At 35.9% G+C, this 12,912-nt stretch overlaps 1 protein-coding gene and 1 pseudogene across 2 annotated transcripts in view; both read right to left on the bottom strand.

The window, feature by feature from the left end:
• The window catches only part of ATG2B (autophagy related 2B), an 83,078-nt gene that overhangs the window by 32,710 nt on the left and 37,456 nt on the right, over positions 1-12,912 (bottom strand). For both annotated transcript variants that reach the window (XM_003275361.3, XM_030802954.1), the window contains exons 15-23: positions 12,047-12,320; positions 9,872-9,974; positions 8,518-8,713; positions 8,070-8,212; positions 3,690-3,847; positions 3,121-3,293; positions 2,508-2,658; positions 1,365-1,564; positions 1,124-1,204 (exon numbers count right to left, since the gene is read on the bottom strand). In XM_003275361.3, the coding sequence (XP_003275409.2) occupies positions 1,124-1,204; positions 1,365-1,564; positions 2,508-2,658; positions 3,121-3,293; positions 3,690-3,847; positions 8,070-8,212; positions 8,518-8,713; positions 9,872-9,974; positions 12,047-12,320 (1,479 nt within the window). The remainder of the gene's footprint in view (positions 1-1,123; positions 1,205-1,364; positions 1,565-2,507; positions 2,659-3,120; positions 3,294-3,689; positions 3,848-8,069; positions 8,213-8,517; positions 8,714-9,871; positions 9,975-12,046; positions 12,321-12,912) is intronic.
• On the bottom strand, positions 9,674-9,767 carry LOC115832721 (annotated as a pseudogene).

Below are 12,912 nucleotides of genomic sequence, written 5' to 3'. Positions count from 1 at the left end.
CCCACTTTCTTTTTCTTCCTCTTCCTTCTCCTTCTTCTTTGTCAAATAGAGGATTGAGTTATTATCATTGATCCATACAAAGTCCCTCTCTCATTCATTTTCTTTAACTCCCACCCCCCATTTCTATTCCCCGTCTTCCCATGTGCAACCTTCCTAATATGTTTGATATACATCTTTTTGTTTGTATGTACTTTTAGAAAATGTTTATTGTTTTGTGTGCAAAAAAAAAATTTAAAATTTAAAGAAAAAAAAAAAAAAGAAGTTCTCCTTTACAAGAAACATGAGAAGCAATCATAGTGCACTAGTTTTCATTCTCACATAAGGAAAGCTAACTTCTTACTCAAAGTCTCCTCTGAAAAATAACCAATTGTATTTTATTACCATAAAAAGTTGTTGAACTGGAAATTAATGAGAGAAATCCTGATAAAATGCTTTAAAGCAACATCATATTATTGGCCTAGGGAATTATATGGAAATATTGCACTTAAAGAACTTCTGATTATAAAAGCAATTCAACACACCATTCACTGCTTCTCTATGCCAGGCATTCTACAAGTCCTGGGATACAGAGTCCCTTCCCTTCCTTTAATGACATATAAGATGAGAGGTTTTGAGGACCTCACTTTAAGGTAAAAAACCAATTACATTCTGAGGTGATAATACTGGTTTTTGTTTTGTTTTGTTTTGTTGAGACAGAGCTTCACTCTTGTCACCAGACTGAGTGCAGTGGCACGATCTCAGCTCACTGCAACCTCCGCCTCCCGGGTTCAAGCAATTCTCTTGCCTCAGCCTCCCGAGTAGCTGGGATTACAGGTGCATTCCACCACGCCCAGCTAATTTTTGTATTTTTAGTAGAGACAGGGTTGACCAAGCTGGTCTCAAACTACTGACCTCAGGTGATCCACCTGCCTCGTCCTCCCAAAGTGCTGGGATTACAGGCATGAGCCACCGTGCCCAGCCAATACTGTTCTATTTCTTAACCTAAAAGGTGGTGACACAGTAGTATTCACTTAATGATAATTCACTGAGCTGAACATGTATGACTTATATACTTTTCAGTATGTGTATTAGATGTCAACACAAATTTTTAAATAAATTGATACATACATAACAGCTCTCTTACCTGCTCATGCCAGCTAAGCCCAGAAGGAAGCATTCTATGCTGGAGAGTGGCTCCTTTCAGTCCTATAGCAATGAGAAATTCCTATACAGAATAAGACAAAGAATGGCATTTACCACCTATGTAATCCTGTAACTCAAAAGTTTTTCCAAGAAAATAAATATGTTGCCTTTTATGTCATTATTTTTAGCTAGAATCAAATCAACAGCAAGTACTTAATGGCATAAAAGTACAAAACACAAACCTTTGTATTGGATTCTGATTTATCAGACAATATTTTAACGGCAACAGACAGCATATTCAAACTGTCTCCTCCAACTCCATCTGAAGAAGTTTTACTGAGGCCATCTTCTTCAGAGGAATAAATAGTAGGTTCCAACCAGTGTGGACGGGTTGAGCTGGGAAGTCGTGTTTCTGTCGGGAGAATCACTCCATCCACTATGCCTAGAGATCCACATTGAGGTAAAAATAGTAACAAAATGATTACTTGAAATTAGCTAATCAACTTACATGACTCAAAAATCCACGTACTTCCACTGAATATAACTTAAGGAGGCATGATGACAAAAACCAGCATGGCATTAATAATCCACTCCTCTTTGCTAATGTTAGTATGACTGACAGCGCACAGCTTAAAGAAACAAAAGATTCTGAAATGCTAGGAAAATTAAATAGAAAACTATCACAAACATCTCATGTCTATGAAACAAGGTAAACTCAGGTAACTGCTCAAAAAATGGTAAGTTCTATATCTGGAACCAAAAGGAAATATTCCTTAAGGGAGAATAAAGAACATAAAGTCCCATCAACTGATGAATGGATACATAAGATGTGATCTATCTTTACAGTGGAATATTATTTGGCAATAAAAAGGAATGAAGTACAGATACAACTTGGATGAACCTTGAAAGCGTGTCAAATGAAAGAAGCCAGTCAAAAAGGCCAAATATTATATGATTCCATTTATAACAAACTTCTGAATATGCAAATCCATAGAAACAGAGTGTAGGTTAGTGTGTTTACAGGAAGGAGAGAGTGGAAGGGGTGAAAGGTTATCACTAAAGTGTATGAAATTTCTTCATGGGGTAATAAACGTGTTTTAAAATGACTCTGGTAACGGTTGCACAACTCTGGTGAAATACTAAAAACCATTGAAAGGTACACCTTAAATGAGTATGGTGTGTGAATTATACCTCAACAAAGCTACTGCAAAAAAAGAACCTGAAGTTGACTTCTAATTTGAAAATATTACTTTGACAGCAGAATGAGAATCCTCCACAGAAAATAATTTCTAATACCAAAGTTCTGTTCTCAATAGATTTTCTCTGTTAAACAAGAAATTTAAACATGTCTAAAGAGAAGAAACCAAGACACATGTTTGTCCTACCTTTATGGTATAGACTGAAACTGCTAGAATGAAGGCAAATGTAGTGCTTGTCATCAAAACCTTCATATTTTGTCACGCAAAATAATGAACCACTATTGAACTCTAACCAGAATTCACCATGCTTGTTTTCCAACAGATTTCCATTATCTTGCTAGTAAAAAAGATCAGAAAAACACAGAAGTTATTACTTAAATGCAGAAAAGTAAGCATGTTCCTTGAGATGCTCTTTGTTGATTCAGCTTAGGAAAATCTCCCATACTGCAGCAAGGCAGTCTAATCCTTGAACTATTCAATATCATGGTATAAAATAAAACTGGATAACTTAAATGCTATGTGGAACCTCTTCTATCAGATGAATCTCTGTACTTTGTTGTCACCCCAGAAGCAGAATTAGCACCTGTTTTCCAAAGGGGGAGCCACACAAAGTTTGATCTGCAATGAAAGCTAAATCCCCAAAGTTGCTATCATCATGGTTTGCCCCAGAACACTGGTCTTTATCAGTCCCTGAAACAACCTCAAAATATCAAATACTTCAATCACTGGACATATATCCTAGCAGATTTATTTAAAATAAGATACATTTGAAAAAACACTTTGGATTTGTAAACCTCACCTTCACATCTGTGAACACGGCTATTAATCCATGATTAATATTCAGAAGAACTGAGAGAAAACTCTGAGAGTTCTTGTTCTGAGAGTCTAATTTTTTTTTCCTGCGCGAACGATAGTTGGGATCAACAGTGGAAAAATACTGCAAAGTCTCCTCCTCAGATCCACTTTCCTCATCTATGAGAAATAAACATACAATTACATTCTGATAGCATATTAAAACAGCAATGTAAAAATGATCACGAAAATATTTTATACTTATAAATGTAAAATATTTATATTATTTTTAGTTTTACAAATATGGTGTGAACACAGAAATATATATTGTTTTTCTCTTTAGCCTTGAACTTCAAACAATGTGCACACTATCATTCTAAAGAGAACATATTTAAGTAATAATGATATTCTCAATATACAGAAAGAAATGAGGAAATATTCTTATAAATTACTAAAAGAAATTGCAAAATATAGTTACAAAGAAAAATAAATTTTTAAATCCACAATTCAAAGGTTAGTACTTTGTTAATTGATAAACTAGGCATTTTAAAGCAAAACAAATTAAAAATGTATTACCATAGTGAACTGCAGATTTAAATGCACTAAAACTATCTTTGTTGAAAGTATTAATGAGCTGACTGGCTACTGAAAGCCCAATGCCATAGGAAATATTCTCGAATGTCTCTACTGGTGAAGGAGCTGTTGGTTCCCACAGTAGCAAGTCATTAAAGATCCTATAAAGACAAAAGTTGAAAAATAAGTACTTAACTCCTAGTTCAACAGAAGGCAAACTTAAAAAAAATCCTTTTAAAAGATCATATGAACAATAATTTTTTAAACGGTAAAATGGAAATTAGATCCTACAAGAATTTGGAAAAACAACAAAAATAACAATTGCATTCTTTCAATGAAAAAATAACTGATATGGCTATAATGCAGGGCAGTGACAAAAGAATCTGCACAATTAGATACCTAAATAGATACTTGCCTAATTTTACCTGTGTTATATACACCAAATTACAAATTCATATTATATTTCAAAATATACCTTAGAGACAGAAGCTCACGAAAAATAAAAACCCACAAAGAACAGAAAAGGAGGACAGCTCATCTACATGAGCGCACTTTGTAAACTGGAACTGATCCTGCATCATCTCATTGACCCCTCAGTCCTGTGGGGTGTCCAGGGCAGAATCATTATTCTCACTTTACACTTGAAGAAACTGTCTCATAAAGGTTATGTGACCTTCCCAAAGTCACATGGCTAATTAGTGGAAAAATGGGGATGAAAGTCTAGATTATGTAGATTACATCCAGCTCCCAATTTAGTTCTTTTTTTAAGGCAAGTATTTATCTGTAGGATCAATTCAGTTCTTTCCCTAGAAATACCTGATTTTTCTCTCATCAACGACAGAAAGCACAGCTTCACTGGGAAGACTTCATGAGATGAAGAATGCATATGGAGCAAAAAACAAGGAGAGAAAAACCCTTATGACTAGCAAGACTAGCCCAATCAATACTGGCAACCAATGGGAAGGCATATGTCATACCTAGGCTGTCACCACATCCTACTTTTTCAAAGAACTACCTGTCACTGCTCAGATGCCCCTCTGTCCTAGCCTCCTCCCCTCATCTATCCTGGAAGGTTTCAAGAAAACTCAAACTTCATCATGTCTTCTAGTAAGCCCATTATAAGATCTGGACCCACAGCATATCCTTCAGACAGACCCACTTAAATCACAGCACCTACAGCACCCTGCTGAATTTCCTCGTTTCCCCTTTGTAGACTGCAAGGCGCCCAAGAGAGGGACTTGTGTCGATCATCTCTACATGTGCCTAGCACAGTGGCTGTCACATAACAGGCACAGACAGTTGGTGAGGACAGTGCATGACTCACATGGAAGTGCTGCCAAAACCCAGACTCATCGTAAAGCCTGGTGTGAATACCAGTCAAGGCACCACGTGGTGAGGCAGCCCTGCCCCCTTCTGTGAGAAGCCACTGCCAAGACAGTTCCTGAGCTTCTGAAGTCCTAGAAGTTGTACACCAGGACTGAGGATTGCGACTCTCAGGAGATTATAATCCACCCACCTATTATGTTCTCCTTATTTATATTTTGGTCTAAACACAGTCCTGATATCATTAGTACTATCAAATATTGGATGGTGCTTGTAATATCAAGAAAGAAAACAATGCTTAAGATACATAAGGACATATCACCATGACTCTGTGTCTATGAGGCTGAAACAAAATAGATGCTCAGTACATATTTAATGAAAGCAATTAGAATTCTTTTTTATATTCTATTTTAAACAATTTTCGACACAGAAAAAATTCTCCTGTACCTAAAACCATATTGCTAAAAACAGCCTGTTGACCAAGGCACTAAAGGAGTAAACCAACATTTTAAATATATAAAGGCAGAGCTGGTTATAACTCCTGCTCAGAAAAAAATATAAAAGGATGGTATTTACATATTAAGTGAAACTGGAATGGGGTATGAGGATTATATGGTAGTATGTATCCAGTTTAGCTTCCTGCTTCTGAGAGCTGAATTACCAGTTAATGTAGAATGCCCTTGTATGTGGGAAATACGCATTCAAGTACTAAACACTGAAGGGACTCAGGTCAGCAACTTACTCTCAAATGGTTAGGGCACGGGGAGTTCTTTGTACTGTAAAGCAATCTTCTCTGAGAATGTTTGAAAATTATTTAAACAGTATTAATTTGAAAATACAAAGCCGGATAAGGGGCAAACGATGCAAACCGTGAGGAAGTAACATATGAGATTTATATGATCCCAGAGAGTGAGGGAGCACTTCAGTATTTATGCAATTCTAGGGGCCTGAGAGACCAAAAACTGGTTAGTGGAAAGTATTTAATAGAATAGAAACTCTCTTAAGCAATCCACTAAACCAACTACCCAGATTAACAGATACCTACTCCAATACACGTTCTAATACATACTCCCTGTCAACAGTCAGCTACCCAATTACCCCCAAGTGCCACAACAACGGAAGCCCCCAATATGCTAACTGCCTGCTGCTGGTGGACATCTCTCTAGCAGAGCTGCGAACCGTTCCTATCAGTGGAGTTACATATTTCATATACTCACCAAAGACCAACTGTGTCTGGCTTCAAATCTGCTTGTATTTGTTACTTTCAAGGATAGTTTAAATAAAAACTGTGCTGTTTTAATTAATGCAGACTGGGGTAAAAAAAAATCTTAAAAACCTACAAAGATTCTCCTCTTACATCTCTGAAAAAAATTTTTTCACTCCACTTTAAAGAAACTGGAACTAAAAACAGTAGACAATGCCTTCTGGGTACACTTTATGCAAAAAAAAGACAAAACAGTCAGATGCCACATGCAGGATTAAAAAAAAGAAACGGGGGAAAAAAAAGACAACATAGAATTTCTATCAGTAGCTCATATTCAAAGAAAAGGCCTTGTCCTGTATTTAGAAATGAAGTGGTAAATAAATACACGTTTATAAAGTGAATGTTTAAGGTATGTATTACTGTTCTTGATGCCCTGATTTAATCAAAAGCAATCTGCTCAGTCAATGCAGAATGAGAAAAAAATAGGTCAGGTCTTTTTGATCTCTGGGCTAGGCCTTGAAAGAGTCATTTCATTTCCCTCAATCTCAGCCTTGCACATACATCAGCTCTTTGCAGACACCCCTGAACTATGAAACAAAAGGAGGAGCCTAGAAATCAGTCATTTTGAAACTGTATATCATATATAAACAAACCCCAACATTTAAAAACAATTTGAAACCTCTCTAATGTGAATTTAATACAAATTAGGGCTATTTATAATGTATATTATAAAACAAATATAAAAATACAAATTTTAAAAGATTATTTTTAAAGTTAAATGTTAAGTGATAACATTTTCTTCCTATACCAGAGTGGACTGTTCTCTGAATCTCATTTTCAAGACCACTGAAGTAATGTGAACCCTAGAAGAATCCTGGAACTTAATTTTCTGATTCTAAGAGCAAAAGTCAATAGCACCCAGTGAGAAAACCCAGGGTTTATTACTAACATTTAAGGAATAAATACCAAGTGGTATCTGATACCAAGTAAACCTACAGCAGAAACAACAATCTGAAGTTTCTGAAGATTAATGGAAACTAGAATAACTTGTCTACATGTAGGAAGCTAGTGACGACAAACACTAAGGACTTCTTTTTCTAGAAACCCACATGACAATCCTTCAGGTATGTTACGGAAAAATCCCTTCAGTGGGTAGGAATTATAACAGACAACCACTAAGTTCTTACAATATACAGTATTCTCAGAACTTTCCAAGTGTTATATCATTTAATCCTCCAAACCCTTATAGGTGGGAGCCAGGATCATCTCCATGTTACAGATGAGGATGCTGAGTCTTACAGACGCTAGATAAACTGCTCAAGGCCTTCAGAGTCTACGACCCAGAATTCCATTTGTATCAAAATATCTGCCTGGCATAAATATTGAGGGGTATCTAAATACAGTAAATTTAAATTTTGTACATGTTCACAGAATTTTGAATTCCAACAAGATATCTTTTTGAATGCTGAAGAAAAGATGCTTCTTGTACAATGACTGGGGTTCTGATTCTACTCCAGCATTGGCTAGCTGTATTAGCATCTCTTAACTCTTCACATCACTGTACGTGAAGAAAAAAATCGTATTTGATAGGTAACCTGCAGTAAGCTGACAGACGGCAATCAGCCAACCTCAGGGCTGAGGAAATAAATATCTCACACACCCAGCACCATGCTAGTTAGGAAACTCTGCTATGACAATAGCACCTCATAACGGCAATAGTCACCATCAACACCACACAAAGTACACAGAGATGGCACATAACATTCAGGCAAGGAAAGGAAAGGGGGAAGAGGAAAATCAGGGAGGCAATTAGAAAGTCTGATTCCAAAGATTCAACTAAATGTGTATAAACTCACCTATTATAAAGCTTCTCATAAAAGCTCTTATTAGGTAGTGTTACATAAATATTTGGTAACGTAAGTTCCAGCACATAGTGAGAATTGCTGATTGCTTTATCCTGAAATTCTGTCATTTCTACAGGGTCTCCTGGCATCACCATCTAAAACATAATAGTTTAGCGCAAAAAAAAAAAAAAAAAGGCATCCAATAACCATTTTATGTTTAAAATAGTAGTAGCATCTTCTTAGCCTATCCATAGGACTTGGTATGTGAGAAATAAATAAGCATGAAACATTTAACTAGAGAAAATATACACCAAGAAAAAATAGGTATTATTCAATTTTGAAGTTTAAGACCTAGCAAAAACACTACACAAACCATTTTTTTAAAAATAAAAAATTAAAAGCATTGCTCTATGACAGAGAATAATAGTATTATTCCTTTGTAGCTTGCTCACACTTTTACCTGTTCATTTTCAAACATTACTCTACGAGAAGAAAAAGGAGATGGGGCTGGTCTTCTTAGATCACAAACATCTTTCAAGGAATGAGCACCTCCTTCCTCTTCCTCCTGGTAGTGACCATCATTCTCCTCTTCTTCTTCAGCTGCAATTCTCTCCAAAATGGAATGCATGGCTGGTGGATTTATTTTCAGTACAATTCTGATAGCAAAGACAATTTTAAAAAGACCAAGATCTAAGTGTAAACAGCAAAACTTTAACTTTTGTGCAAATTAATACAAACACCACTGGTTAAATCTTAATGACAGAATTAAACTTCTCTACAAAGTCTAATTATGTCTAAGGTAACCCACATATGAACATGTTGTAAACTTAAAAGTGTGGAACTGAAACAAGTAAGTAACAGAAAGACACCAACATTTTATACTTGGCTAACTGAAGGGGGCAAAAAGGTTATTTTTAAATTTCATTAAAAGACAGCAAACTTTACCTAAGGATTCTAGTTATCATTAAACCAAATCCTCTCACATATAGTCTGTTCTGCTATAATAAAATACTTGTGTACCTAAGAAACCTCATGTTATATCAACCTCATACTATATCAGTTGTGCAAAGGGAAAAGGGAGAAGCTGATTAGGAAACAGTTTCAAAACTCTAACAACAAAGTTATCTTTTCATCTAGTAATTTCAATAATAAAGGGCTGGTGCTGTTTCTGTTTTGTAACCACAAAACCTAAAGATCACTGAGTTAATGCAGCCTATGACTACAAAAACTAATGAGCTTTTCACTCCAGAGTAATCCCTTTCCTTTCCTAAGCTTCTACAGAACATCTCTAGCACAGACTTTTCATTCTCCTTTGATTACCATATCCACCCATTGTTATAAGGAGGCATAGAACCCTCAAAGAGAATAGCTGTGCTACAACTGCAACTCTTATTCCCCAGGTAGTGGTGTTATTTGGTTCGTAAATGATCACAGGCTTTTTTCCTAATTGATACATATCCTAATGTAAATTGTGCTTCTGAATTACTTAACTGAAGTAGATCCAATTCTTATGAAACTTATGCTCTAAACTCATGCTTATTACCAGGTGTGTATGAGCAACACCTGTCCTAAGAATCTAATCGGTCTAATAGACAGTGGAGAGGAGGAGTAAAGCAAGGCAGGCAGAAAAATGGCACAAGGTTTGAGGGTGACACATCTCACACATTCATGGGAACACCCAACCATCATGCTTATGAACCACAAAAGAATCAAGGATGGACATGTTTTAGCTTATATTTAATAGCCAAAATGCTGGTTTAAAAGAATATTTTTAAAAGGAAAATCCTATTAAACCTATGCATTTGCTTACTCACCGTGGCCAGTCAAAGTCATCTGACAATGTTGTATCTCCATCTACTCCACTAGACACATGGAAAAACTTAATAGATGGATCTCCTTTCTCTTCCTGGAACGATCCTAAAAAAAAAAAAAAGACTGATTTACTGAAATATGTTTCTTCTCAAGTACTAAAAGAAGAGATGGAGGAGCAAAGATCCTCTCAATCAGGAACATAATGCAACCTTAAGTTCTACAGCATTTTTCAATTGTTCTGGTTTCATGTGTACATGTGGTAGACAGAATGAGCCAATAAAGATTCTGTTTTGTGTTCAAACTCAAATTCTTAAGTACCAAGGTACACTGCATAAAGTACATAATGACACAGTAAATACAGCAAGCACTTAACACTTACTAAGTGCCATTAGTGATTATTTCTTCATAAAGTCTATATAATCTATCACTAGAAAAATAACTACATTTCTTAAATATGTGTTTTGTACCAAACACTGTAAGAAATACCTCTGTTCAAAATAATTCTATACGGGCTGGGCACGGTGGCTCACACCTGTAATCCCAGCATTTGGAAGGCTGAGGCAGGCGGACCACCTGAGGTCAGGAGTTAAGAGACCAGCCTGGCCAACATGGAGAAACCCCGTTTCTACTAAAAAATACAAAAATTAGCTGGGTGTGGTGGCATCCCACTGAAGCATGAGAATCACTTGAACCCAGGAGATGAAGATTGCAGTGAGCCAAGATCATGCCACTACACTCCAGCCTGGGCAACAAAGCAAGACTCTGTCTGAAAAACAAAAACAACAACAACAACAAAAATTCTATATGTGTTTTTTTTTGCTTCCACCTTTTTATTTTTATTTTTATTATTATACTTTAGGTTTTAGGGTACATGTGCACAATGTGCAGGTTTGTTACATATGTATCCATGTGCCATGTTGGTGTGCTGCACCCATTAACTCGTCGTTTAGCATTAGGTGTATCTCCTAATGCTGTCCCTCCCCCCTCCCCCAACCCCACAACAGTCCCCGGAGTGTGATGTTCCCCTTCCTGTGTCCATGAGTTCTCATTGTTCTATTCCCACCTATGAGTGAGAACATGCGGTGTTTGGTTTTTTGTCCTTGTGATAGTTTACTGAGAATGATGTTTTCCAATTTCATCCATGTCCCTACAAAGGACATGAACTCATCATTTTTTATGGCTGCATAGTATTCCATGGTGTATATGTGCCACATTTTCTTAATCCAGTCTATATGTGTTTTTTCAATCCATTTTACAAATGAAAAAAGGCTTTTCCTCCTTTTCTCACCACTGGAGATAAGGGATGATCTCACAACACCTGAAGGCCCTTTCATGAAGTCATAATTGACAAAAGTCAATTTTAAATACCTCTTAAGATATGTAAAACCGAGAGAGAAGAGAAGGGGAACTTTTACAAACTATTCCCATGAGGGCGTGGGAGTGTGGTTGCGGAGAGAGGGTGTCGTGGCAGAGGCAGGTGGTCTAGGAACCACAGCATAAAAGGTTTTCCAGGTCTTCATAGACTTGGTTCACTTAAAAATTTTTATAAATTCCCTTCATTAACTGACAAAAACAAAGTAATGCAGAAAAAATCAAAACAAGTTTTACAAACAAAAGTCACTAGCGATTAGTTAGTATAATGGTTGAAAGCTCAAGCTCCACTGTCAGACTTGGGTTCAAATCTTGATTCCCCCATTGACTACAACATGATCTTGGTAGATACTTCCTTCTAGGTTCACAGATTGTCTCATCTATTAAATTATAAAAATAATTGGAAAAATAAACATATGGTGATTATGATGACTAAAAAAACAAGACAATGTGTATCAAGTGCTTAGCATAATATCTAACATACAGTGGCACTTAACAAGTTCTATTATCAGACCTACAATAAATAAACGAGAGGTGATAATAAAAATGTAGGCTAAAGTACTACACTCTCCTGCAGTAAACAGGAATTTTAACAAAGTGAATGAATCATCATCCTTAGTTTTTAAAAAATTGCCTATATCACATATTTGCATACAATACTAGAAAGACATTGTTGCTGTTGATTTTAACATAATGTTCTTTAATTTTACTATATTTCAGGGCTGTCAGATACTTTTGTGATGTAAGTTTCACTAGCAGTTGTTTGTTATCTAGTATGGTTCTTTTATAGGCACATTCAATCTTACCAATTAGTTCTCTAAAGGTAAGTTCCAATTTAATTTGTTCTGGGGTTGATCCTCCTATAAATTCAGTCTTAAATTCTAGATCTATGAAGGCTAAATAAAGGATCTCCTTCTGAAGTGACTTCTTAAACCATGGTCCTCTTTCTTGATCGGATCGAAGATCAGGTATTGGGAAGCGAACAGAAAGGTTTAATGCTGGTGTGGCAACTTGTACTGATATCCGACAATTTGCAGGACTATGTGAATCATCTAGAAACACTTCAGTGAAAGCCTTGTGCTAAAACACAAAACATCAAAAATATGCCAAAATATTAAAGTAAATGAACATAAATTACACAGTATTCAACATTACAATATGCATAATCACTATCTCCCCATTTGGTATAATGCATTAAAAGTCAATTCAAATTAACCACTACCATATTAATTTAGTGTAAAAAAATTTTATAATGCAACAACTATTAGCAAAAGTGAAAACTACTGGCAAAAGTTAAACTCTGAAATAAAAAATTAAAAACTGAGCCAAAGTGAAGACAAAGGCACTATAGATTAATATTTATCTTACTATAAATTTATAAAGAATACAGTGTAAATTAGCCTACGAACAAATTCAATACGGTTAAAAATCACTACAGTGTCCAACATTCAGTTTGAAAGACTTTTCCACCAATATATGACTTTAAAGACTCAATGTGAAATCAGATGAATTATGCCAAATACAATCGCTGACTCAACTTTGTACTTCTAAGATAAAACCCAGAGGCTGGCACATCACAGGTTCTAAACAAATATTCACTAAATGACGCACCCTGAGCTCCTATCCAATCCAAGGGTATGATCTCATCAAATGGTTCTATGAGACCAAGATA

The sequence above is a fragment of the Nomascus leucogenys genome, chromosome 22a (genome assembly GCF_006542625.1).
Source record: "Nomascus leucogenys isolate Asia chromosome 22a, Asia_NLE_v1, whole genome shotgun sequence".
Taxonomy (NCBI): Eukaryota; Metazoa; Chordata; class Mammalia; order Primates; family Hylobatidae; genus Nomascus; species Nomascus leucogenys.
The sequence above is the reverse complement of the archived record's forward strand: the minus strand, read 5'-3'. Positions and strand labels throughout refer to the sequence as shown.